Source organism: Stigmatopora nigra, chromosome 18 (genome assembly GCF_051989575.1).
Source record: "Stigmatopora nigra isolate UIUO_SnigA chromosome 18, RoL_Snig_1.1, whole genome shotgun sequence".
Classification (NCBI taxonomy): Eukaryota; Metazoa; Chordata; class Actinopteri; order Syngnathiformes; family Syngnathidae; genus Stigmatopora; species Stigmatopora nigra.
The window spans coordinates 8983635-9004652 of record NC_135525.1 but is presented as its reverse complement, the minus strand read 5'-3'; the positions used below and the strand labels follow the sequence as shown (position 1 = coordinate 9004652).

General features: G+C 43.9%; 4 protein-coding genes across 8 annotated transcripts in view; 2 read left to right on the top strand and 2 right to left on the bottom strand.

Annotated features, from left to right (window-relative positions):
• Nucleotides 1–12737, top strand: part of tanc2b (tetratricopeptide repeat, ankyrin repeat and coiled-coil containing 2b) — a 60572-nt gene extending 47835 nt beyond the window's left edge. For 3 of the 4 annotated variants that reach the window (XM_077738203.1, XM_077738202.1, XM_077738205.1), the window contains 17 exons: nucleotides 417–648; nucleotides 1034–1482; nucleotides 2066–2233; nucleotides 2300–2460; nucleotides 2800–2908; nucleotides 3099–3221; nucleotides 3783–4232; nucleotides 4719–4812; nucleotides 4899–5032; nucleotides 5107–5230; nucleotides 5764–5939; nucleotides 6013–6145; nucleotides 6999–7028; nucleotides 8316–8407; nucleotides 8475–8621; nucleotides 8711–8811; nucleotides 9077–12737. In XM_077738203.1, coding sequence (XP_077594329.1) covers nucleotides 417–648; nucleotides 1034–1482; nucleotides 2066–2233; nucleotides 2300–2460; nucleotides 2800–2908; nucleotides 3099–3221; nucleotides 3783–4232; nucleotides 4719–4812; nucleotides 4899–5032; nucleotides 5107–5230; nucleotides 5764–5939; nucleotides 6013–6145; nucleotides 6999–7028; nucleotides 8316–8407; nucleotides 8475–8621; nucleotides 8711–8811; nucleotides 9077–11141 — 4788 coding nt within the window. In that variant the 3' untranslated portion in view covers nucleotides 11142–12737. The remainder of the gene's footprint in view (nucleotides 1–416; nucleotides 649–1033; nucleotides 1483–2065; nucleotides 2234–2299; nucleotides 2461–2799; nucleotides 2909–3098; nucleotides 3222–3782; nucleotides 4233–4718; nucleotides 4813–4898; nucleotides 5033–5106; nucleotides 5231–5763; nucleotides 5940–6012; nucleotides 6146–6998; nucleotides 7029–8315; nucleotides 8408–8474; nucleotides 8622–8710; nucleotides 8812–9076) is intronic. The other variant, XM_077738204.1, reaches the window with a different exon arrangement.
• Nucleotides 12631–16098, bottom strand: g6pc3 (glucose-6-phosphatase catalytic subunit 3). The gene is made up of 6 exons (XM_077738222.1): nucleotides 15176–16098; nucleotides 14980–15086; nucleotides 14816–14906; nucleotides 14551–14669; nucleotides 14287–14428; nucleotides 12631–13838 (listed from the first exon to the last, which is right to left on the bottom strand). The coding sequence occupies exons 1-6, from the start codon at nucleotides 15391–15393 to the stop codon at nucleotides 13499–13501; spliced, it is 1017 nt and encodes a 338-aa protein (XP_077594348.1). The 5' UTR covers nucleotides 15394–16098; the 3' UTR covers nucleotides 12631–13498.
• On the top strand, nucleotides 15640–18739 carry lsm12b (LSM12 homolog b). 2 transcript variants are annotated; one of them, XM_077738225.1, is made up of 5 exons: nucleotides 15640–15872; nucleotides 17103–17236; nucleotides 17559–17668; nucleotides 17733–17847; nucleotides 18030–18739. In XM_077738225.1, exons 1-5 carry the CDS (start codon nucleotides 15749–15751, stop codon nucleotides 18120–18122), a joined length of 576 nt encoding a protein of 191 aa, XP_077594351.1. In that variant the 5' UTR covers nucleotides 15640–15748; the 3' UTR covers nucleotides 18123–18739. The 2 variants fall into 2 exon arrangements, with proteins under 2 accessions (XP_077594351.1, XP_077594350.1); XM_077738224.1 differs by having other exon boundaries at nucleotides 15646–15872; nucleotides 17733–17859.
• A 239-nt stretch (nucleotides 18740–18978) lies between these two features.
• On the bottom strand, nucleotides 18979–20974 carry tmem101 (transmembrane protein 101). Its single transcript, XM_077738223.1, has 4 exons — nucleotides 20816–20974; nucleotides 20184–20364; nucleotides 19971–20117; nucleotides 18979–19667 (listed from the first exon to the last, which is right to left on the bottom strand). Exons 1-4 carry the CDS (start codon nucleotides 20944–20946, stop codon nucleotides 19359–19361), a joined length of 768 nt encoding a protein of 255 aa, XP_077594349.1. The 5' UTR covers nucleotides 20947–20974; the 3' UTR covers nucleotides 18979–19358.
• Nucleotides 20975–21018: the final 44 nt, after the last annotated feature.

The window sequence follows — 21018 nt, the reverse complement described above, 5'->3', positions numbered from 1 at the left end:
ATTGCTCAATAAAATTCAGTCATATATCCTTTTAGTATTTTTGCACATTAAATTGATTAAATTATTCCTAATGATAATAAATTATAATAATTTCATGCAAAATTGAATCATTTGAAGTAATATACTTGTATTTTTTTCAAACTTCCAACATATTTTAAACATAACATTTCATACAACAAAACCAAAATAGAAAATCTGTATAAATTGAGTAAACTTAATTAGAAGCCATAATCTAATTAAATCCAATACATTTTTTGGCCATATTTCAAAACAGTTCCCATTTAAAACATGCATTTTCAGCATTTTTTTCCCAGTCATGTTTGCGGGGTGCTTTATGAATTATGAAGGGATGCAAATCAAATTGAAAAGCAAACAACATCCCATTTCTCAAGCTTTGCTTGTTGGGTTCTTTCCAGGTTGTGGCCTACCATTACTGCCAAGCAGACAACGCCTACACCTGCCTGGTGCCCGAATTTGTGCACAACGTGGCGGCGCTGCTTTGTCGCTCGCCTCACTTGACGGCCTACAGAGAGCAGATGCTGCGAGAACCTCACCTGCAGAGCGTTCTCAGTCTACGCTCTTGCGTCCAGGACCCGCTGGCCTCCTTCAGGAGAGGCGTGCTGGAACCCTTGGATGCCCTCTACAAAGGTGACAAAGGGTTATGGTACATTTGTCAAAGTGGCGGCCCGGGGGCCAAATCTGGCCCGCTGCATCATTTTGTGCAGCCCGAGAAAGTAAATCATGAGTGCTGACTTTGTGTTTTAGGATCAAATTAAAATGAAGAGTATAGATGTATATTACATTTCCGGATTTTTCCTCTTTTAAATCAATAATTGTAATTTTTTAATCCATTTTTGTGTTTTTAGTTCAAAAATCCTTTTGTTAGATCTAAAAATATATTTAAAAAAGCTAAAGTAAACATCTATAGATCTATAAAAAACTGAATATTTAGGGCCTTTGAACCAGGTAATTTGATACATTTATAAAAAAAATGAAATTATTATATCTTATAATTATTTTTATTTTTCTACAGAGAGGAAAATCAACACAGAAGAAGACCTGATCGTCCTGATCGACGGCCTAAACGAGGCCGAGTTCCACAAACCGGATTATGGCGACACTGTCGTCTCCTTCCTCTGCAAAACCATCCACAAGTTCCCCCCCTGGCTGAAGTTGGTGGTGACGGTCCGAACCACCTTGCAGGAGATTACCGACCCGTTACCGTTCCACCGGATCTCGCTGGACGGCCTAGAGGAGAACGACGCCATGGACCAAGACCTGCAGGGCTACATCTTGCACCGCATCCACAGCAGCCCGGAGATTCAGAACAACATCTCGCTCAATGGCAAGATGGACAACACCACCTTTGGGAAGCTCAGTGGGCACCTGAAGGCCCTCAGCCAGGGCTCCTACCTGTACCTCAAGCTCACCTTTGACCTTATCGAGAAGGGCTACCTCGTCCTCAAGAGCTCCAGCTACAAAGTGAGTCCTCCTCTCAAACTTCATTTATCACCACATTTACGACTTTCCAATGAAATTTATCATATAAAACAGTGGTGCTTATTTTCACATAAGTAGTCATTTACTGACCTCATAATTACCCATTATTATTTTCAAGATATGCATCTAAATATCAGGGCAAAGATAATTTAACCAGCAAATGAATCATTGAATTGAATGCCTTTATTGTCATTATTCAAGTGCATATTTTTACTTATTTATTTCTTACTTATTTATTTCTGATTATTTATGGATTATATATCTGTTTGTTTGTTGTTGTTGTTTGTGCACTTCCCTACTTATTTATGCGTATTGATTATTTATAGTTATTATTTATTCATTATTTATCTCTCTGTATTTGGCGTTGTTATTTGTGCACTTTGTGGTGAAGCTTTAAATCTCATACTTATATAATCAGATTAAAAGCATTCAATTTAATTCAATTAAAATCCGATGCTTTAAAATTGGAAGCCGATACCGAGCATCAGATAGGGGGGCATCTGTCACTTAATCGATTTTCTCCCAAAACAGAAGCATTTCAACATGTCCTCCCTTCTTTCCTCAGGTGGTTCCGGTCAACTTGGCCGAAGTATATCTCCTCCAGTGCAACATGCGCTTCCCCACACAGTCTTCATTTGAACGGGCCTTGCCTCTCCTCAACGTGGCTGTGGCCTCGCTTCACCCGCTTACCGACGAGCAGATCTACCAGGCCATCAACGCTGGCTCGCTGCAGGTACGATTCCAAATCTGGGTTGGTTAGACACAGGATGCAAAGTGCTAACCGCCGTGCTAATCCCAGGGTACACTGGATTGGGAGGATTTCCAGCAGCGTGTCGACAACTTGTCCGTATTCCTGGTCAAGAGGCGGGACGGCACTCGTATGTTTGTCCATCCGTCCTTCAGGGAGTGGTTAATATGGCGGGAGGAAGGCGAGAAGACCAAATTCCTCTGCGATCCAAGGTAAGACAAGATAAGATCTGAAAGGTGAAATTAAATGAAGTTCCTGGACACAACAATATCAAATTATTTTGTCCTTGTCGTTCATTTTGTGACGACTGTGTTTAGTACTCGGTTCTTAAAAATAGCCTGTGAATCACCTTTGTTTGACGAGCGGAAATGCACCCCCGATGCTCCATTAGTCAGTTTGGTATAAATAAAAGCATCTCATTAGTCACCATCTGGGTTGGCTTATATTTATTTTTTTAACCCCCTGAGGAAGTGTATCACATTTTAAATGCCGCCAGCGGGTGAGTGTTTTTCATGGGACGACAGGCTGAATATTTTGATGTTTTTGCGCAGGAGCGGCCACACCCTGTTGGCTTTCTGGTTCTCGCGCCAGGAGAGCAAGTTGAATCGGCAGCAGACCATCGAGCTTGGCCACCACATCCTCAAAGCACATATCTTCAAGGTACTGACCCTTAACTAATTGCTGGAAAATGGAAATGAACCCTTGAAATGACCTGGATTTTGCATATATGAGCCTGGAAATGTCCCATCGAGGTCACGACAATGCATGAATGCAGTATGTTTTAGCATTTGGAATGTGTTAGTCTTAAAGACAGAAAGTTGTCACAGTATTTGACTTCTGTCTGTTCAAGGGTCTCAGCAAGAAAGTGGGGGTGTCCTCGTCCATTTTGCAAGGGCTGTGGGTCTCCTACAGCACGGAGGGTCTCTCGGCTGCTCTCTCGTCACTGAGGAACCTCTACACGCCCAACATCAAGGTGAGCACCTACATACATACATATACAGATATACATACATACATATACACATATACATACATACATACATACATATACACATATACATACATACATATACACACATACATATACACATATAGATATACATACATACATATATACATATACATACATATATACATATACATACATACATATATACATATACATACAAACATACATATATACATATACATACATACGTATACATGCATACATATACATACATATACATATATACATACACATACATATACATATATACATACACATACATACATATACATACACATACATACATATACATACATACATATACATACACATACATACATATACATACATATATATACATATACATACATACACATACATATACATACATATATACACATAGATGTACATGTATACATACGGTAGGCCTTGAAATATGAATGACGAGAATTATTAACATGTACATGTTTGTGTTATGGCAATGGTATGTATCCAAATGTCTCATTTTTACTGCGACGACTAATGTCAAATTTGGTGTGCTTGCAGGTGAGCCGGTTGTTGATGTTGGGCGGGGCCAACGTCAACTACCGCACCGAGGTGCTCAACAACGCCCCCGTATTATGCGTCCACGCCCACCTGGGCTACATGGACATGGTGGCCCTGCTCCTGGAGTACGGCGCCTACACCGACGCCCCCTCCGAGAGCGGCCTGACGCCACTGGCTTACGCCGCCGCCGGGGGTCACATCAACATTGTGACGGCCCTATGTCGCAAAAAAGCCAAGGTGGATCACCTGGACAGGAACGGCCAATGCGCGTTGGTGCACGCGGCCCTCAGGGGTCACATGGAGGTGGTCAAGTTCCTCATCGAGTGCGACTGGAATGGCGGCGGCGGCTCGGGGCAACACTCGCCACAAACTCAGCAGCAGGGCGCCTTCACCAAAAGCCACGCCGTCCAGCAGGCCCTTGTCGCCGCTGCAAGCATGGGCTACACTGAGGTAGGTACCTGCCCACTTTTTACAGCTCACCATAAATAATGATTAAAAATCCAAGTGCAACAAGCACCGATAATTCATCAAATTCAGGAAATTTAAGTCATTTTTGAATGTCGGGAGGCAGATTGGAGAAATATAGTTATATTTTTATGTAATATAGTACAAATGAGAGAGATAGTATGAAAATAATGTACTATATTGTAACACGTATTCCGTAGTGAAGAAAAACTTATCTATTCAGTATTACAGTTTTTTCCGAGTACAAATTGATGTATTATACTGGCCCTTAGTGGCCAATGGGCACACCAGAGAAAATTCATGGATATAATTTTTAACATTATGTACTAAATTCCACTAAATCGACAGCTGTTTTCCCCCATTCACCCCTTGCTGACAATTAGTTAAACAAGGACAAAATTGGAGTGTTTTCACTTCAAATCTCAGCAAGCAGTCTTCCCAAATTTGCAATAACATGGAAATATCTTTCAGATTGTCTCCTACCTGCTGGATTTGCCGGAGAAAGACGAGGAGGAGGTGGAACGAGCACAGATCAATAATTTTGATTCGCTGTGGGGGGAGACGGGTAAGGCAGAGAATTAAAATGTTTTCGCAAATAAGCCTGTTTACCCAATAACGTTTTTATTTCTCATCTTCTTCTTCTTTGACCAGCTTTGACAGCGGCTTCTGGTCGAGGGAAATTGGAAGTGTGTCGCCTGCTTTTGGAGCAGGGCGCCGCCGTGGCGCAGCCTAACCGGCGTGGCATCGTGCCGCTGTTTAGTGCCGTCCGGCAGGGACACTGGCAGGTGGGCATACTAGACAACGCTAATGGGAAACAGAATTATGCTAAGTAATAATAATAATGATATCGGTTTGCCAGATAGCGGACCTTCTACTGACACATGGCGCCGACGTCAACCTTACGGATAAACAGGGACGCACGCCACTCATGATGGCTGCTTCGGAGGGACACTTGGGAACGGTGGAGTTTCTACTATCACAAGGTAAAAGGGGATTTTAAAAAAAATATTTTGCAATATTACATGGCACGGTTATCATATTCATTGAACATTTGTAGCAATTAATCCTTATTATTTTTATCCTTACAATCTTGCATTTAAGCAATGTGCACTTAGAAATAAGAATTTTTTAAAGATGTTTTTTTAAATTTGAGGTTGCATATGAAAAGACATGGCAAATAAAATTTATTAATTTGGGAAAATCTGTTGCTAGGTAGTGTAAATACCCTTATTTAATGTATAGAAATTTGTGCAGATCTTGTAATATTTGTACAAACTTTCAATGTAAAAAGGCATCATTTTTTTAATACAGCCCTGCAGTTCCCAATACAGATGTACTATATATTTGTATTTTTCCATGTATATAGACTTTATTTTTTTTTTTTATATAAATAGTAGAACTTAAAAGAAAAGTGACCCTTCTTGTTGATATTTAAAATAAATAATACTCTGAGCTCATATGATTAAATCCTAAATAAACAATTGTACTCAAAATAAATGTTTAATATGTTGAACAGGTGCCTCCATGTCTCTGACGGACAAGGAGGGTCTAACAGCACTCAGCTGGGGCTGCCTCAAAGGTCACCTTCCGGTGGTGCGATACCTGGTGGAAAGCGGCTCCGCCACCGACCACGCCGACAAAAACGGCCGCACGCCGTTGGACCTGGCCGCCTTTTACGGCGACTCCGACGTGGTCTGTAGACGCAACACAGCAGGGCTTATGTTTGAATTTCCACTGGCTCTAAATTCACATCATCTACTGTCAGGTCCAATTTTTGGTGGATCACGGCGCCATGATCGAGCACGTGGACTACAGCGGTATGCGTCCCTTGGACCGGGCCGTGGGCTGCAGGAACACGTCAGTGGTGGTGGCCCTGCTCAAGAAAGGCGCCAAGATAGGTAAGAAGACATCCGATCTCCTGGAGCATGTCACACACCACAGAGCACTCGATCCAATTGCAACTACATACGTACGCCATTATTGCAAGATATTTACTTTCAATGTAAAAAGTTTTCCTCATCACAAACAGGGTTGTTTACTGCTCATCAAATCATCAGCATTATCATCACTCATCCATGTTTGTTGCCTTTTTTGTGTAAAAAGAGCGTTTCTGACCGAAAACTGTTTTTGTAGTTGTATATTAAAGGGATGTCCTGATCTGATCCCAATATGTAAGCCATTTTTTGACATATTCCGTTTAAAAAAAAAGTTTAATATATATAGATTTCATCTTCCAATATGATAAATTGATCTATTTTTGTACTTAACTTCTTAACTGTCACTAATGCAGTTTGTTTCAGTAATGTACAAATATAAACTAAACAGTTTTGACACACGATGGCGTTCGATGGCTGCCATCCATCCTAGTCAAAACAGATCCATGGCAGTTAATTTTTTATATCTTTTTCCCCATTTGGGGACATCCCCGCTACATCACCTCCCCCAAACCCACTGCTTCACCTATCTTCATCTTTATTTAATTCCTCCCAGCACGTCGTCCTCCTTCCCTTTTCAAGCTCTTCCCGGGCGGGCCAGAGAAAAAGATTGTCTGTGCTGTCTATTTTCATCAATTTCAATTTTTCTAATTTTGCCAAATCTTGCTCTTCTCACTTGCTGCTTCTTTTTTTTGTGTGTTTCCTTTCTCACTCCTCCACCTCCATGGCCTCCTCTTTCTCTTTCTCTCTCTCTTTCTCTCTCTGATTCCTCTTTTCCGCACCGCCATGCTCTTTTCCGCCTCTTTTCCGATCCCAGGATGTCAGACGCTGCCCAGTAGGCCCCGAGGTAAAGCCAAGGCTGTCGACCTCCCACCCCAGCAGGCATTTTGACAGCTCTATCTCCTTTCTGTGTGTCGTCTGTGTTTCCTCCTGAGCGTTAGCCTTAGCTAACTAAAGTGACTAATAGGTGTTACGCTTGGAGGTAGACGCTCCGAAGCCTTTTTCTAGCCGCATGGATGCATGACGACAGCCTCCGAGCGACGTGGATTGCGTGGTTTTCGTTTTGTTCTTTTTTTTTTCGGAGCAGGACGTGCATGCCGCTCACACAGGTCATCCTGACGAGGCTCGACGGCGAGAATTCTCGCCGCCGCGTGCTTTTCTGTGGCCTTGTCGTTTTCTTGTGCCTTTGTGATGTTGGTGTTTTAATGTGTGTGTATGTATGTGTGTATGTGTCACAGATTGCCGATGCACTATATACAACTATCCAACCAAATACTGATATCAAATAATAATATTTAGGAATTGTTTTAGATTTTAATGCGATAAGTACTTTGAAAAAAGGGTCTAACTCTTAGGAAATGACTAAATAAAAGCTTAAAGTAATGTTAAATAATGAAAATGCGATACTGTGCGGCTTTACTTTGCCTACCAATGCAATATTAAGTATTTTTATTTTTATTCTGTATGTGTATATTTGATTTCCAAGTTCTCATCCAATTTTTTCTCAGCCAATAACAACAAAAGCCTAATCAGTTTCTGGGTATGATGACAATTAAGCTTTTTGTTGTTGTTAGTTGAGTCAATGATGATGACAAAGCCTATGTCCGATTATTATTAATTTTGCATTTTTAACATATGTTGGATAAAAAAATGATGTGCCTTAAATTGTGTACTGATACAATGTAGATATATATCCGATAAGAAAGAAATCTGAGGGTTTCAACCCTCAGAAAAGCTACTTATCATTTCAGTGGCGGACACCAGGAGTCCAGTCGCAATCCTGCAAACTTTTCTTGACAGTATATTGCCTTGTTTTCCTCCTTTTCACCTCGGTATAACAATTATTCTCCACATACCCCATCAGGACACACTGGATTGGTCAATTTAAGCTTTAGTTTGGCCATTTTGAAAGATTCCAGGTCTGTAGAATCACGTAAAAACTGCCACTTTATAACTGTTTTCTCATTTAAGACAATCCAGATGTCCAGTGGGGTAGACTTGTGATCCACACAGTTATCGTTTTTATCACTGTGTTTGTGTTTGTTTGTGTTGTTTTGACTTCTTCCCTTCTCTTCCTGGATTATTTCCGACTATGCCAAGGTTGCTCACGATATGGTCTTCCCTTGTGATGCAGGTCCGGCCACCTGGGCTATGGCCACCTCCAAACCCGACATCATGATCATCCTACTGAGCAAACTCATCGAGGAAGGCGACGGTTTTTACAAGGTAGGAAGATTTGGGAATGGCCTGACTGTGGTTAGCAAAGGATTCATTGGGAATATGGTTTTTACAGAAGGGGAAGGTGAAGGAGGCGGCACAACGCTACCAGTACGCCCTCAAAAAGTTCCCACGCGAAGGTTTTAGTGAGGACCTCAAGACGTTCAGGGAGTTGAAGGTTTCGCTCTTCCTCAACCTGTCCCGATGTCGAAGGAAAATGAACGTGAGTGGGAGAACCCAAGAATGGTATTACTACTGTATCGGGTCTTTGTTTTGAGTCAGACTTAAGTCTTGTTGTTGTCTTGTGAGCAGGACTTTGGAATGGCTGAGGAATTTGCTAGCAAGGCCATTGAGCTGAAACCCAAATCCTACGAGGCCTTTTACGCCAGGGCCCGGGCCAAGCGTAGCAGCAGGTAAGACAATTGCCACAAAATTAAGTTGATGTTGGACTTGTGTTATGAGAGTTAACTGATAGGGAGAATATATCAATGACTGTAAGTCATTGAAGACCAAAATAGTTTAGTCAATATGCAGCATCTCAATGAAAATTATCCAGACTACTTGTCACTAGTGGATGTTTTTGCATCAGATTTGGTTCCAAGATCGACTCTCATGTTTATAGTACCCACCCTCCCCACTCCCCCCCAAAAAATGTCAACTGTTCCCCTAAACCTCCAGGCAATTCCACGAAGCCTTGGACGACCTGAACGAAGCCATGAAACATTGCCCCAACAATCGAGAGATCCAGCGGCTACTCCAGCGTGTGGAAGAAGAGTGTCACCAACTGAGCCAGGGGGTCCTTCAACCCCCAGACCTGGAACTGGAGCCTCCTCCATCCCCGCCTCCTACGCCTCCCCCAGAAGACGAAGAGTGCCTGTCCCTACCCATGCCTCTCCCGCCTCCCCCAGAGCCTCGTCTGGAGGACATGGAACCCGTCCAGGATCTCTTTGAGGACGAGGACTACCTGGAGCAAGAACTGGAGGCCATGTCCATGTGTCTCCCCCCACCAGAGTCCCACGGCAATCCCCCCAGCCTCCCCGTCATCCAGAGCCCACCCATGTCTCCCACACATGCCGACCAGATCTACCTAACCGGAGGTTCTCCCATGGGGCAACCGTACGAGTACCACCCCACCTCGTCCTCCATGTCCTCCCCTACTCGCGGCTCCTACCAGACCACGCCGCCCTCCCTGTCCCCGACCCATCACAACTCGCATTACCGGCACAGCCCGCCGCACACCTCGCCGGTGCATCAGCCCTCCTACCGCTTCAGCCCGCCGCCGATGGGAAGCGGCGGTCAGGGGATGGAACGGCAGAGCCCGCCACCCTCCCCTCTGCGGCGGGCCGCCCAATACCGAGCCAGTCCGCCGGTGGAGAGTGTTTGTCTATACAGGTCCCAGTCAGGCTCACCCGTGCGCTACCAGACCGAGCAGCACCCAGGGCGACCCAAATCGCCGCTATCCAAAATGAGTAGCCAACGCTCCTTCCAGCTCAGCTCCCAGGCTTCATTAGCCTCGCTGTCCTCGCAGCATCACCAAGCTCAAGGTCTTCGCCTACAGCCGTCCATAGCTCAAATCGTACGCACCAACCAGCCCAACAGTGCTTACGGGGCGCAAATGTCCCACTCGGTGGGCGCCCGTTACCCGGGCGGCTCGGCGGACTCGGACGCCCGACTGGTGTACCAGCCTTCGCTGGACGGGCGCTCTATGTCGCAGGTGCAAGCCAGCCTCAGCTCCGGCGCCCTCTGCCAGCACGGCGGCCGAGGAGGGGTCGTGGAGTCGGGTCTGTTGAAGGACGAGCTACCCCAACGCCCCTCCTCTGCCTACCGCGCCGGCAGCGGGGGTCCGCCGGGCGTCCGTTACGGTCAGACGCCGCAGATCAGTCGCAGCCAGTCCGCCGCTTACTACCCCGTTTCCGAGCACGTGCTGGAGCGCGCCAACGCCATGCCGCCGTGCCAACTGGGCTCCCCCGAGGTGCCCCACATGGTGAGACGCCCCGTCAGCGCCACAGCCCCCGAGATCAAGCCTCACGTGCCCACCCCTAGACCCCTCATCCACTCCCAGAGCGTGGGCTTGCGGTTCTCCCCCTCCAGCAACAACATCTCCGCCGGCCCCCCCGCCAACATGGCGCCAGGATTCCGGCCGTCCTCCTCCATCCAGCAGATGGAAATCCCTCTGCAGCCCACCTACGAGCGTTCCTGCGACGACCTGTCGCCCATCTCGCCTTCCCAGGGCGGCGGGGGACTCTACCCGGGCGAGCCCGCTCGCTCTCGTAACACCCCTTTCATGGGGGTCATCGACAAGACGGCGCGGGCTCAGCAGTACTTGCACCAGCCCTCTCGCTCCCGAGGCATGGCGTCCATGGATTCGGCCATCAGCCCCACCTCACCCGGGCAACTGGTCCAGCAGGGCTCCACTTACAGCCCGCCCAACTCGCTGGGAAACATCGCTTACTACAACAAAACCAACAACGCGCAGAATGGGCACCTACTGGAAGAGGACTACTACTCCCAGACGCCGCCACCCTCGCTGGGGAAATTAGCTAACGGCTCCCGTGGCACCGGGGACATCCTGGAGCGAGTCAGCCAGGTGCCCACTTATCCAGACGTGAAGGTGGCCAGAACTCTGCCCGTGGCGCAGGCCTACCAGGACAACATGTACCGCCAACTCTCCCGAGACTCCCGCACGCAGGGACCGTCTTCACCCATCAAACCAAAGAGACCGTTTGTGGAATCTAACGTGTGATGGTTCAATCCGCAGAAGTCAAGAAACAGAAGACGATGGCCTGCTCACCATAGGCGACCATTCTTTTAAGGTATAAAACTCGACCCTACTGACTAATACGCTATGACTTGATCTTCTAAGGCTTGCAGGCTTGATTCCAGATTTGAGTTCTATTCTTCTTCCACAAAAAAAAGGAACAAAAACAACTGCACAGGTACTCGAACAATTCCTAAGAATGGCGGATTCTTTATCTTATGTGCTCTTAACCAAGGTCGCTGTAGGCTCTGTTCAATGTAATACAATACCATATGTTCAATACTGTACATTGCTCGGCAGAAAACTAAACAACTTCAGTTATGGATAGAGGACAAATGATCATATTTATAATTAAGTTATATATTGTACATAAAGTCAGAGGAAGCATCACGCGAAATGTATACCGTTCTCGCTGCCTTGGGGTCCCCGCTGCTGGTCCAAAGGGGACGCACGTGCTAAAACTTGGAAGCTTATCGTTATTTTTTGGGGGGGTGCTTGATCTAGCGCACAACACGGAGGGTCATTTCCCGTGTAGGAATGTGCCAAAAAAAACGTAAACCCGCCCCAACCGGTTGACGTTTGCCTTAACGTCAATTCAATTAGACTCAAACTATTTAACATAAGTTTGCCTTGAATGAGGCTTAAAGAAAAGTGAAAGAAAAGCAAGCAAATCTCACTTTTGCCCCACTTTTCTTTCTTTCTTTCTTTCCGCTTTCTTCTCATTTGACATTTTTTTTTACCCCCTGACTCACAAAATAGTTTAGCGATATCGAACAGACGGCGTTTTTGTGAAAACTTACCAAGATGTAAAGACTTTATAGCACAAGTTGTATAGATAACATCTGATTACCAAGATGTTTGCATCCAGCACAGACTATCAATATTCTGGCTTCGTTTGAAAGAGTGTTATATTAAAAAAAATACAAAAAACTCAAAAAAATATATATTAAAAAATCTGACACACCCTCACTTTTCATGACACGTGAAGGAAACGCAATAAGTTCGGATATTGCATCACGGGTGGCGTTCTCATTGAAAAGTTGAAACATTTACGCTTTTTTCCAGATCAAAAGTTGTCGTTGCACAATTGGCAAAGAGCGCCAGTATCAATTCCCAGTAAATTGCGCCATTGCCAGGTCCAACTTGTACGGGAACTGATCTTTATTGACAGTATCACCTGTATTATACTTGCATTCAAATGGAAATTGAAGCTATCCAAGTATGTATGGTAGAAAAACTGTGTGTGTGTGTATATTAGCTGGCTGTAAATAGTCTGATGCATGTTCTATTCTCAAGTGGAAACATGTATAGCGAGCTGGTGTGTACCTTGACCCCAGTCATACCCCCCCTGACCCCCAAAACCTGGTTTCTTTTATGATTAATGTATTTGCTTGCCAAGCAGAGTTCTCTTGTCTGTACATGTGAGCTTTCAGATCGCCGTGATATATAAAAAGACAATTATTAAAAAAAGAAAGAGAGTTCAGAATGTTTTTATCTCACGTTAACTGATTGTAACTTGTACAGTACAATGTATTGAGAAGGGGACAAAAACATTTATAAATGGTTACCTACTGAAACAAAGCACTTTTAGTCATGTTTTTGATGGTGGGGGTTTAATTAGATGTAGATTTTTTGTTGTTGTTGTTCTTGCTGTCCAACAGGTGCCTTTGAAATACAAAAAATGGTAAGTAAAATTGTGAGTCTTATAAACTTTAGCATTGAAGGTATAGTCAATAATCACTTTTTTAAAGCAATAATTGTGGAGTTTTAAAGTTCTGCCAATTTCAGTGGAAGCACTTTTATATTTGGTTAGCTTGAAGTTTAATAGATTTGTATTGCTCAATATTGAATTAAAAGGCTAATTGTATTTTTTAGAGTAATTTTAAACTGCAGTCTAATACATGGAACAACTATATTTTGGATAAATATGAATAAATACAAATGTCTTTTCAACCCAAAAACAATTCAGGGCACTGTCATTCCAACAGCCAACAAGAAAGTACATACTGGTAAGTGAAATCCTCATTTAAGTATTTTTTTCTATCTTTTCATGACTTTACATTGACCTTCTCTAAAATGCACAAGCCCAAATATTCTGTTTTCTGAATGGAAGATTTAAAAAGAGTCATCAATTAGTCAATTATGATCCCAAAACCTAATTTCATTAAGTCATATGCATTTAAGTTTAAAGAAGGCCAAGTTGAATTCACTTGTTAAAACTTAAAAAAGTGTCTGATTTAAAAAATATATATATAGTATTCCTACAATTTGGGGTATGCGATCATTTCAACAAAGACAATAGAGCATAGAAATCCCTAGTGAGAAGTTAAGGTCCAAAGCATCTAGTTCCACTTCATCTTGCGCATCATATAGTGAACCAGTCCGGGAACTAGCACCACAATTTGAGGAAGGAAGACGAACTTGACAGCAAACAGCATGTAGTAGAGGACTGGCGATCTCAGCGGTAGCGGTGCGCAGCATACCAAGTACAGGGCCACGTAGGAAATCCCCAGGGCCACTGCCTGGGGCCCCCAAGCCAGTGGCCAACCGCCGGGCTTCCAGTGTTGGGCCAAGCCCATTCCCAGTAGAGCACCGCAGTCCCGGGCCAGGGAGGTCAGCGTGGCCACGTCAGCCCGAACCCATTCGATGTGTTTGCACCACTTTTTGGCCAGTGCCATAGACCTAAATAGGGGAAAGATTTGACATTCCATCAAAACACTTTCTTGTCAGGAATAACTCCAAAATATTTTAATATTGACCCATTATATTGGATTGGATAACTTTATTCATCCCGTATTGGGGAAATTTTGTTGTTACAGTAGCAAGGGGGTGAGGATGCAGAAATGGGAAAGCCATTTTTTCTGTTGCTGATATATATACATATATACATATATATACATATATATACACATACACATATACATATATACATATACACATAAATATACATATACCTATACATATACATGTACGTATATATAAGCACATATACATATATAAGCATATACATGTATACAAGCATATACATATATATAAGCACATATATACATACACATAGATGTACATGCATGCATATGGTAGATCCTAACACACAGCCATATTGCAAAACCATCCGCCCAAAGTGACTCACCAGGTAAGATCTACGCCCAACGTCCGTAACGCGGCATTCAGCACCAGCGTACCAATCATCAAAGACGAGGTGAGGACCAAGAAGAAGCGCATTGGCCGCCTTTCCGGCACCCTACGGAGCAGGTACATTCCTAATACCAGACCTTTTTAGGAAAGATTAAAATTAAGTCAATATTTGTCAAGATACACTTGCACTCCCTAAGAACGCCTTTACGGTATTTGTCAGGTCAATATGGCAAAGCAAACAGATTAAAGTTGCTCAGACCTGCAATGGAACCTGTAAACACCTGATGTGGAAAGTGGGCTAAGACAAAGACTCTGGAAATGCCAACAACTGCCAGGATGGTGCCGTAAAGAAGATATGGTGCGTAGGTCCATGGAATGCTGGAATACAAGACAATAATACAAGGTGAGTTCACAGTCACAGTTCACACAATTTTGCATACCCCTAATTTGTAAGTCTTAAGTAAAGAGCTGTAGTTCCGTTTACTTTCGTCCTACCCAAGGCAATAACATGTTGACACACTCACCTGCAATTACGGCGGTAGAGGTAGGAATGTAGGGAGGAGGCCACTACCCACCAGACTGCAGCAGTGACCATGGCATGTCCCGATGGACTGCCTGATAAGATAGGATACGTTTTGGGAAAAAAAAATAGTAATAGGATTTTTAAGATGCACAAAGGTCTTCTTACCTGGGCCATTTTCACATGTGGAGGAGTACTGCTCGAGTTTGGGTAACTTATTGGCAAATATGTGGGATTCGGGGATCCACCAGAATGGACGTTCGCCAAATAGCACACTGGTGCATTTGGTGTTAAATTGGGACAAAAGGTCAGTACAGAATCAAACAGCTGTTGTCAGGGGTAAAAACATATCATGCAACATTACCTTTTGAGCATTAAATTGAGCCATTCTGTTAGGGCAGCCACCCACAAAACTGCAAGGCCGGTCCGCCGACAGAAGAAGTACGTGCATGGGAAAACGATAAAGAAAGCCGCCTTAGGGCCCCCAGCTTCAGTGATGAAAAGCCATAGTTGTTCAAAGCTCTTCGTCCTGAACTGGAGGCTTTCCGCTATCCACACTCCGTACTTGTGGATGCAGTCCATCACTTGCCGAGGATGTATGCGCGTCTCCCGGACAAATGGGTTGAGTTATAACGAGGACGTACTTACACCTTATGTCCACTAGAGTGCGCCCCTGCCAGAACAGAGTCCCCCTCCCAAAAAATAGAAAAAAAACGTGGTCACTTTAAACCGTAGACGCGTCTCATTGAAACGTAGTACATGACAAAGCACGTATGTACGACGTGCAGCCGTGTGACGTTATTAGTTATTTCATTTTAGCTGTACCGTCGCGTCTGGGATGCTCGGCGGCGTGGCGACGTGCCTCGCGACACACGCCCCGTCTACGTCATCACGTAGCGCTACGTAAGGCACGCGCTCCGGTTTGCTGGCGGAGAAGATGGCGGCTGAAGTGGGGGAGTATATCAGCGTCGGGAGCCATGTCTCTTGCCTCACCTGCCTGGGACAGCGGCTGCAGGGCGAGGTGGTCGCCTTCGACTACCAGTCCAAGATGTTGACTTTGAGTATCCTTTTATTTTGAGCGGCGGTTGGCCGGCTCGCCGGGCCGCGCTCCTCGCCGAGGGCCTGTCGGCTCGCCGAAAATCGGGCAAATAGTGCTCCTCGCAGGCGTAATTGGCGCTAGCTACCTCCACCGACGCTTTTGTGCACTGTAAAGGCGTGTTTCCGGACGCTGCCGCGCGCGTCTATCATCGTGTGTTTGAAAATGCGTCGCTGGACGTGTCCGTGTGTGCGCTGTGGTCAACCAATGTGTTTTGGATGTGCTCATTGTGTTGCCAGTGCTCGACACGGATCACTATCTGGCAACGTCAGGCATCACGACTGTGTGCCTGCCTACGGCCAAGCTAGCTTGCAAGCTAACCATCCTATTCTATCCCCCGCGTGTTTCTTTCAAAAATCCAAAGAGTTCTCCGACGTGCTACAGTCAGCGTGTTTGGGGTCGCGGGCTCCCCGTGTGTCCCCCACGCCCCTCCTCGCTACAACGAGAGATCTGTTAGCTTAGCTAACATGGTAGCTCCGATCGGTCGAGCTCTCGCCGCCTTTGCCGCTCCCCGACCTCCGTTTAACTTGTCCACCAGCCTCGCGATCGGGGTCGTCTTTTTAACTATCATCTGGAAAGTACAGTCGTTTTACGATCGGGACGCGTTGTACCACGTGAGGCCTTCTTTTAGCTAGTTTCACGTTCAGCTATTCCACAAGTGTAGCGGGGTACTACACCCGCCGAGCTCCCATCCATCGTACAGTAACTCGTTGTATTCTCTAAAACTTGCCACTTTTAGCAACACTTCCCCTCTTTTGTAGCATTTGTTTCCCCTAATCTCTGTCATTGAACGCAACATTGTAAGTAGGCAAAGTAGCTTGAGTCACTTGTGCGTAATTGTAACTCAACGCTACACACTTGTCATTATTCAAGGTCACTCATGTTATAGTATTGCTTGTCACTGAAAACGACACATCTGAATTATTTCAACAGGGGAGACTGACTGGAAATGCTCATTCAATAACGCCATTGACGGCGCTAGACGTCCAATTCATTTTAACCAGGAAGGGGCAAATGGAAAAAGTACATTCAGAGATCAATTGCTATGAATGGGAACAACTTTGTAGAGCATAGGAGAATAATTTAATGTTATATTTCTTGTTGAAACCTAGGGTGCTACTACTTTTTCCGTTTTAAATAAAGGGATTGGCAGGCTTGTTTTTCCACATTGCATTCCTTGACATCTCATTTTCAGAATGTGCTTCCTCCAGCGGTAAGCCCAACCTCAGCGACATCATCCTGATCAATTTAAACTGCGTTTCCGAAGTGGACATCATCACTGACCGCACAGAGACTCCGCCCCCTCTAGCATCGCTGAATGTCAGCAAGGTCAGTAGTGCCATGTCTTTTTGAGCAGGTATAGTTGAAAATAAAAGCTTGTTTCATTACTGCCCATTCATTCAGAGGGGATCAGCTGAAAAAAAACAGTTTTGTTGTTGTTAAAACAACCAAAGGATGTTCTTTCATTTGAGCCTACACACCTCTTATGTTCCTTTGAAACTTGAATATTTGGGTAGACTCTTTCATGTAGCCTTTCAACAATTTTGCCCAAAAGATACAAATCTCTTTGATGGGAAAGCTGCATTTAACCGACGTAAAATATATTGAGATGTTATAAATGAGTAATAATTCTTGTTTGATTTTCCCTCAGCTTGCCAACCGAGCGAAGACAGAAAAGGAGGACAAGTTGTCCCAAGCCTATGCAATCAGTGCTGGGGTTTCTGTGGAAGGCCAACAGCTTTTCCAAACTATCCACAAAACGTAAGCCACACCCGCCCGCCATTGTTTTTTTTATTGCTGACTAATGCCTTGTTTCTACGTGCAGCATCAAAGAGTGTAAATGGCAGGAGAAGAACATTATCGTGATGGACGACGTCGTCATCTCGCCGCCTTACCAGGTGGATAACTGCAAAGGCAAAGAGGGAAGCGCTTTAAGTCATGTACGCAAAATAGTGAGTACGCTTTTATCATTAAGGATTTCCCAATGGTCAACGAATGGTCTTGATTTAATTGGCTTATAATAAGATATTTAGCATTCAATTGCCAGCTAATAAGTAAGATTATTTTCCATTTTTGAAGGCAGAGGAGGAAATAAAACTGGGAAAAATGTACATTTGTGCAGGTGGAGAAACATTTTAGAGACGTGGAAAGTCAGAAGTCCATGCAGCGTTCACAAGCACAGAAAACACAGAAGGACTCCACTTTATCCTCTTGAGGGGCTGCCACGGGGAAGCCGGGTGGCGGCGGAGGTGCGTGTGGGGGTGGGCCGGAAGGTGGGGGCGGGCTTTGCCGTCCTCGCCCCCACCGCCGACGCCGCCAAAGCGAGTCGGCATTCCTTGTCCAAAGCGCGGGCATCTGCTATTATTAGGCAGAGCGCTGAGGTGTTCCTTCTTGGATCGTGAAGATGATAAAAAAGAAAAAAAATACCATTTAATGAAATGAAAAAAAAACGAAAAAAAATGAAAGGAAAGATGAAATCTTAAATTAGACTTTATAAAGAATAATTTAATCATGAACCACCATAAAGCCACCATAGTTTCCTTAACTAACTTGAGCCCTGCCTCCTGTTTCCTTCCTTCCCTTCAACCTTTCTTCTCTCAGTCTTCAGTTCCATTTCAAAAAAAGACAAACTAGTGCAGTCAGAAAGGATTGTTAGCTTATTTTCTGTCATCTTTTTGCTTTGTTGTTTTACTTTTTTTTTTTTGTTTCTTTCAGCCGTTGCCCATGTTCTACTGTCTGTATTTTCTGTATTTTAAAAACAAAATGTGACTTGAAATGCCACACTTTAAAGGACATTTTCTAAAATAAACATAACAAAATTCTGACTGTAAATTTCAGGCGTTAATTGAAAAGCCCATTGCCTCTTAGTTTTTGACATTTCAACTTGAAACCACTTAGGATTGGTATTGGAATTTAATATGATTAATCTTATCTCTTATAGGTCCAAAAACCTCAACCTTAGCTGCATGCCTGTTTTTATTTTTTTTTTTACAGGTTCTTAACCTATGTTATTGTACAAAATGAATAACGTAGATAGCAAAAATACACAAAACACTTTGTTAAAAATAAAATAATATTTTAATTTTCGATTTAGCCAAGCAAAATTGACCTTTTGACAAGATTTTTGAATTGACTGGACAAGTCTACCTTCTGAAAAGCATACATCTCATTGCAGAACTTATTCCAATCAAGCCTTTTGGAGTGAATGAAGTACATCGCAATGTGGCACAGATCCCAGCTGAAGTCAGTGTCCACATCAAATTTCATAAGTGCATTTTAATGATAAATAAACAATGCAATTGTATAAAAGGCATTTCCATGAAAAGCTTACAAAAACATCAAGTCATGTTTCAGCATCAACCAGGTTGGAGTTTCCCTTTTGAGGCCATTGAACGGCAGCGAAAGTTTTTTTTAAGCTATGTTCACCATTTTCAGTCAAGCGTGAGAGCTCTTAAGCGTCTGTGGCCAAGATGAGCGCCGTGCCAAAGATGCCTGCATTGTGCCCAATGAGCTTCAACTGGTTCCAGAACTCCACCTTCCGCACGTTGTGCCAATAACCCAGGTTGCCATCGATGAGCAGCATGACCAGTGGCAGAGCCGTAGCCAGCACCTGCGCAGCCGTGCGGACGTACCAGCCCGATAGGAAGGCCAGAGCCAGCAACCCCACCAATATTGCCAGCGCTACCAGGGTCACCTCTCCACCCGGCAGGTGGTTCAAGTACGCCAGACGGTCTTCCTTGCTGTGTTGCAGCGAATACACCTTCAAGCAAGCACAAAAAATGGTATAACATTTTTGTTAAATGTTATTTTTTTAAGTTTATTATTGAAAATCTACCTTCTGCATGCAGTAAATTGTGGAAATCACTAAATGCGGCCTGCTCACAAACCCTAAAGTCAGCCAACTTTATGACTAGCTTTAATACAATTTTTTTGTTCAAGTAGTGTAAATTGACATACTATGCGATGCCTAAAAAATCATTTAGAGAGCCCTGATCTATAGCCTTTTGAAATTCTTATACAATTGTAATAATGCTCTTTATAACTGTCAGTGTAGAAGACTTACCACACAGATGAGGTAGACCCCCAGGAAGATTTGCCCTGTGGACTGCAGGGATCTACTGCGTGCTTTCTGCCTGTACACCTCACCCGCCCCGCTGGCTAGAACCAAAAAGCCCCCAATAATGGCAAGAGCTCGGGAATACATGCGCACCTGTGAAAGGATGGAGTCCGTCATTAATTTTAACCCCAAATTTGATTGGCGTGTGTCAACACTCACCTTTAGCCATTCACCGTAGTGCACCTGCCCACCAACGTATGATGCATAGTTGCTGACGGCTAATTGGATGGCAGCGGCCGTGGCAAACCAACGCCTCTTCACCCCAAATGACATGAAGCTGGCACACAACACTGCCACCCCCATGTCCACGTACAAGTATGGCACATGGATGTCTGGCTTCCTGTAATGAGCAATAGGATCAATGTTTATTAATAGGTTGTATTAATTTTAGAGCAATTTTCAGCCTGTCTCACCTGTTCAGGTAAACAGACATATTTGCCAATAGATAGATGATGCTAATCACATTCTATCCCTGTATATAATATTTGTAAACATCATTTTTTAGGGTACCACCAAAACTATTTTTTAATATGATAAATATCATTTGTCCTGGTTATATTATTTTTTTCGCATTATAACTGGACTTGTAACGGATTAGTAAAGGTAAATAAAAAATATAAAATGCGTTTCTGAAATGTATTCAATGTATTCCAACATCAATTATGGGATGCCTAGATTAGGTAAAATAATTTTGTTTATCATAATAATAAACCAAGTCTTGAGGCGTAAGCTTAACCCTCTTAGCTACCTTAAAATACTTTTTATTCCAAGGCGTATTTATTGTCTTTTACCTTTTAGAATCAGCTCGTTCAGCAAAAAGCATCAACATACAGAAACAGTTCCAAAATCCAAAACGGGTTAAAATGAAAACACCCAACTGGCTTAGAAACCTCAACATCTGCTTCCTACTCGGCGCCGCCATGTTTTGCCGTTAGTGACGACTGCATCGAGTCGGATCATGAAATGTCAAAATAAAACCCATCGTCTGTTTCCT

What these genes read in the sequence shown, in the direction of transcription:
- g6pc3 (XM_077738222.1), bottom strand. Translation starts at nt 15,393, where the DNA reads ATGGACTGCATCCACAAGTACGGAGTGTGGATAGCGGAAAGCCTCCAG. An exon ending in CTCAATTTAATGCTCAAAAG is followed by an intron (nt 15,087 to 15,175) that starts GTAATGTTGCAT and finishes CAAATGCACCAG; the next exon opens with TGTGCTATTTGGCGAACGTC. An exon ending in GTTTACAGGTTCCATTGCAG is followed by an intron (nt 14,429 to 14,550) that starts GTCTGAGCAACT and finishes TTTCCTAAAAAG; the next exon opens with GTCTGGTATTAGGAATGTAC.
- lsm12b (XM_077738224.1), top strand. Translation starts at nt 15,749, where the DNA reads ATGGCGGCTGAAGTGGGGGAGTATATCAGCGTCGGGAGCCATGTCTCT. An exon ending in TTCCAAACTATCCACAAAAC is followed by an intron (nt 17,669 to 17,732) that starts GTAAGCCACACC and finishes TTCTACGTGCAG; the next exon opens with CATCAAAGAGTGTAAATGGC. An exon ending in TAAGTCATGTACGCAAAATA is followed by an intron (nt 17,860 to 18,029) that starts GTGAGTACGCTT and finishes ACATTTGTGCAG; the next exon opens with GTGGAGAAACATTTTAGAGA.
- tmem101 (XM_077738223.1), bottom strand. Translation starts at nt 20,946, where the DNA reads ATGGCGGCGCCGAGTAGGAAGCAGATGTTGAGGTTTCTAAGCCAGTTG. An exon ending in GAACGAGCTGATTCTAAAAG is followed by an intron (nt 20,365 to 20,815) that starts GTAAAAGACAAT and finishes TGCTCATTACAG; the next exon opens with GAAGCCAGACATCCATGTGC. An exon ending in ACTACGGTGAATGGCTAAAG is followed by an intron (nt 20,118 to 20,183) that starts GTGAGTGTTGAC and finishes ATCCTTTCACAG; the next exon opens with GTGCGCATGTATTCCCGAGC.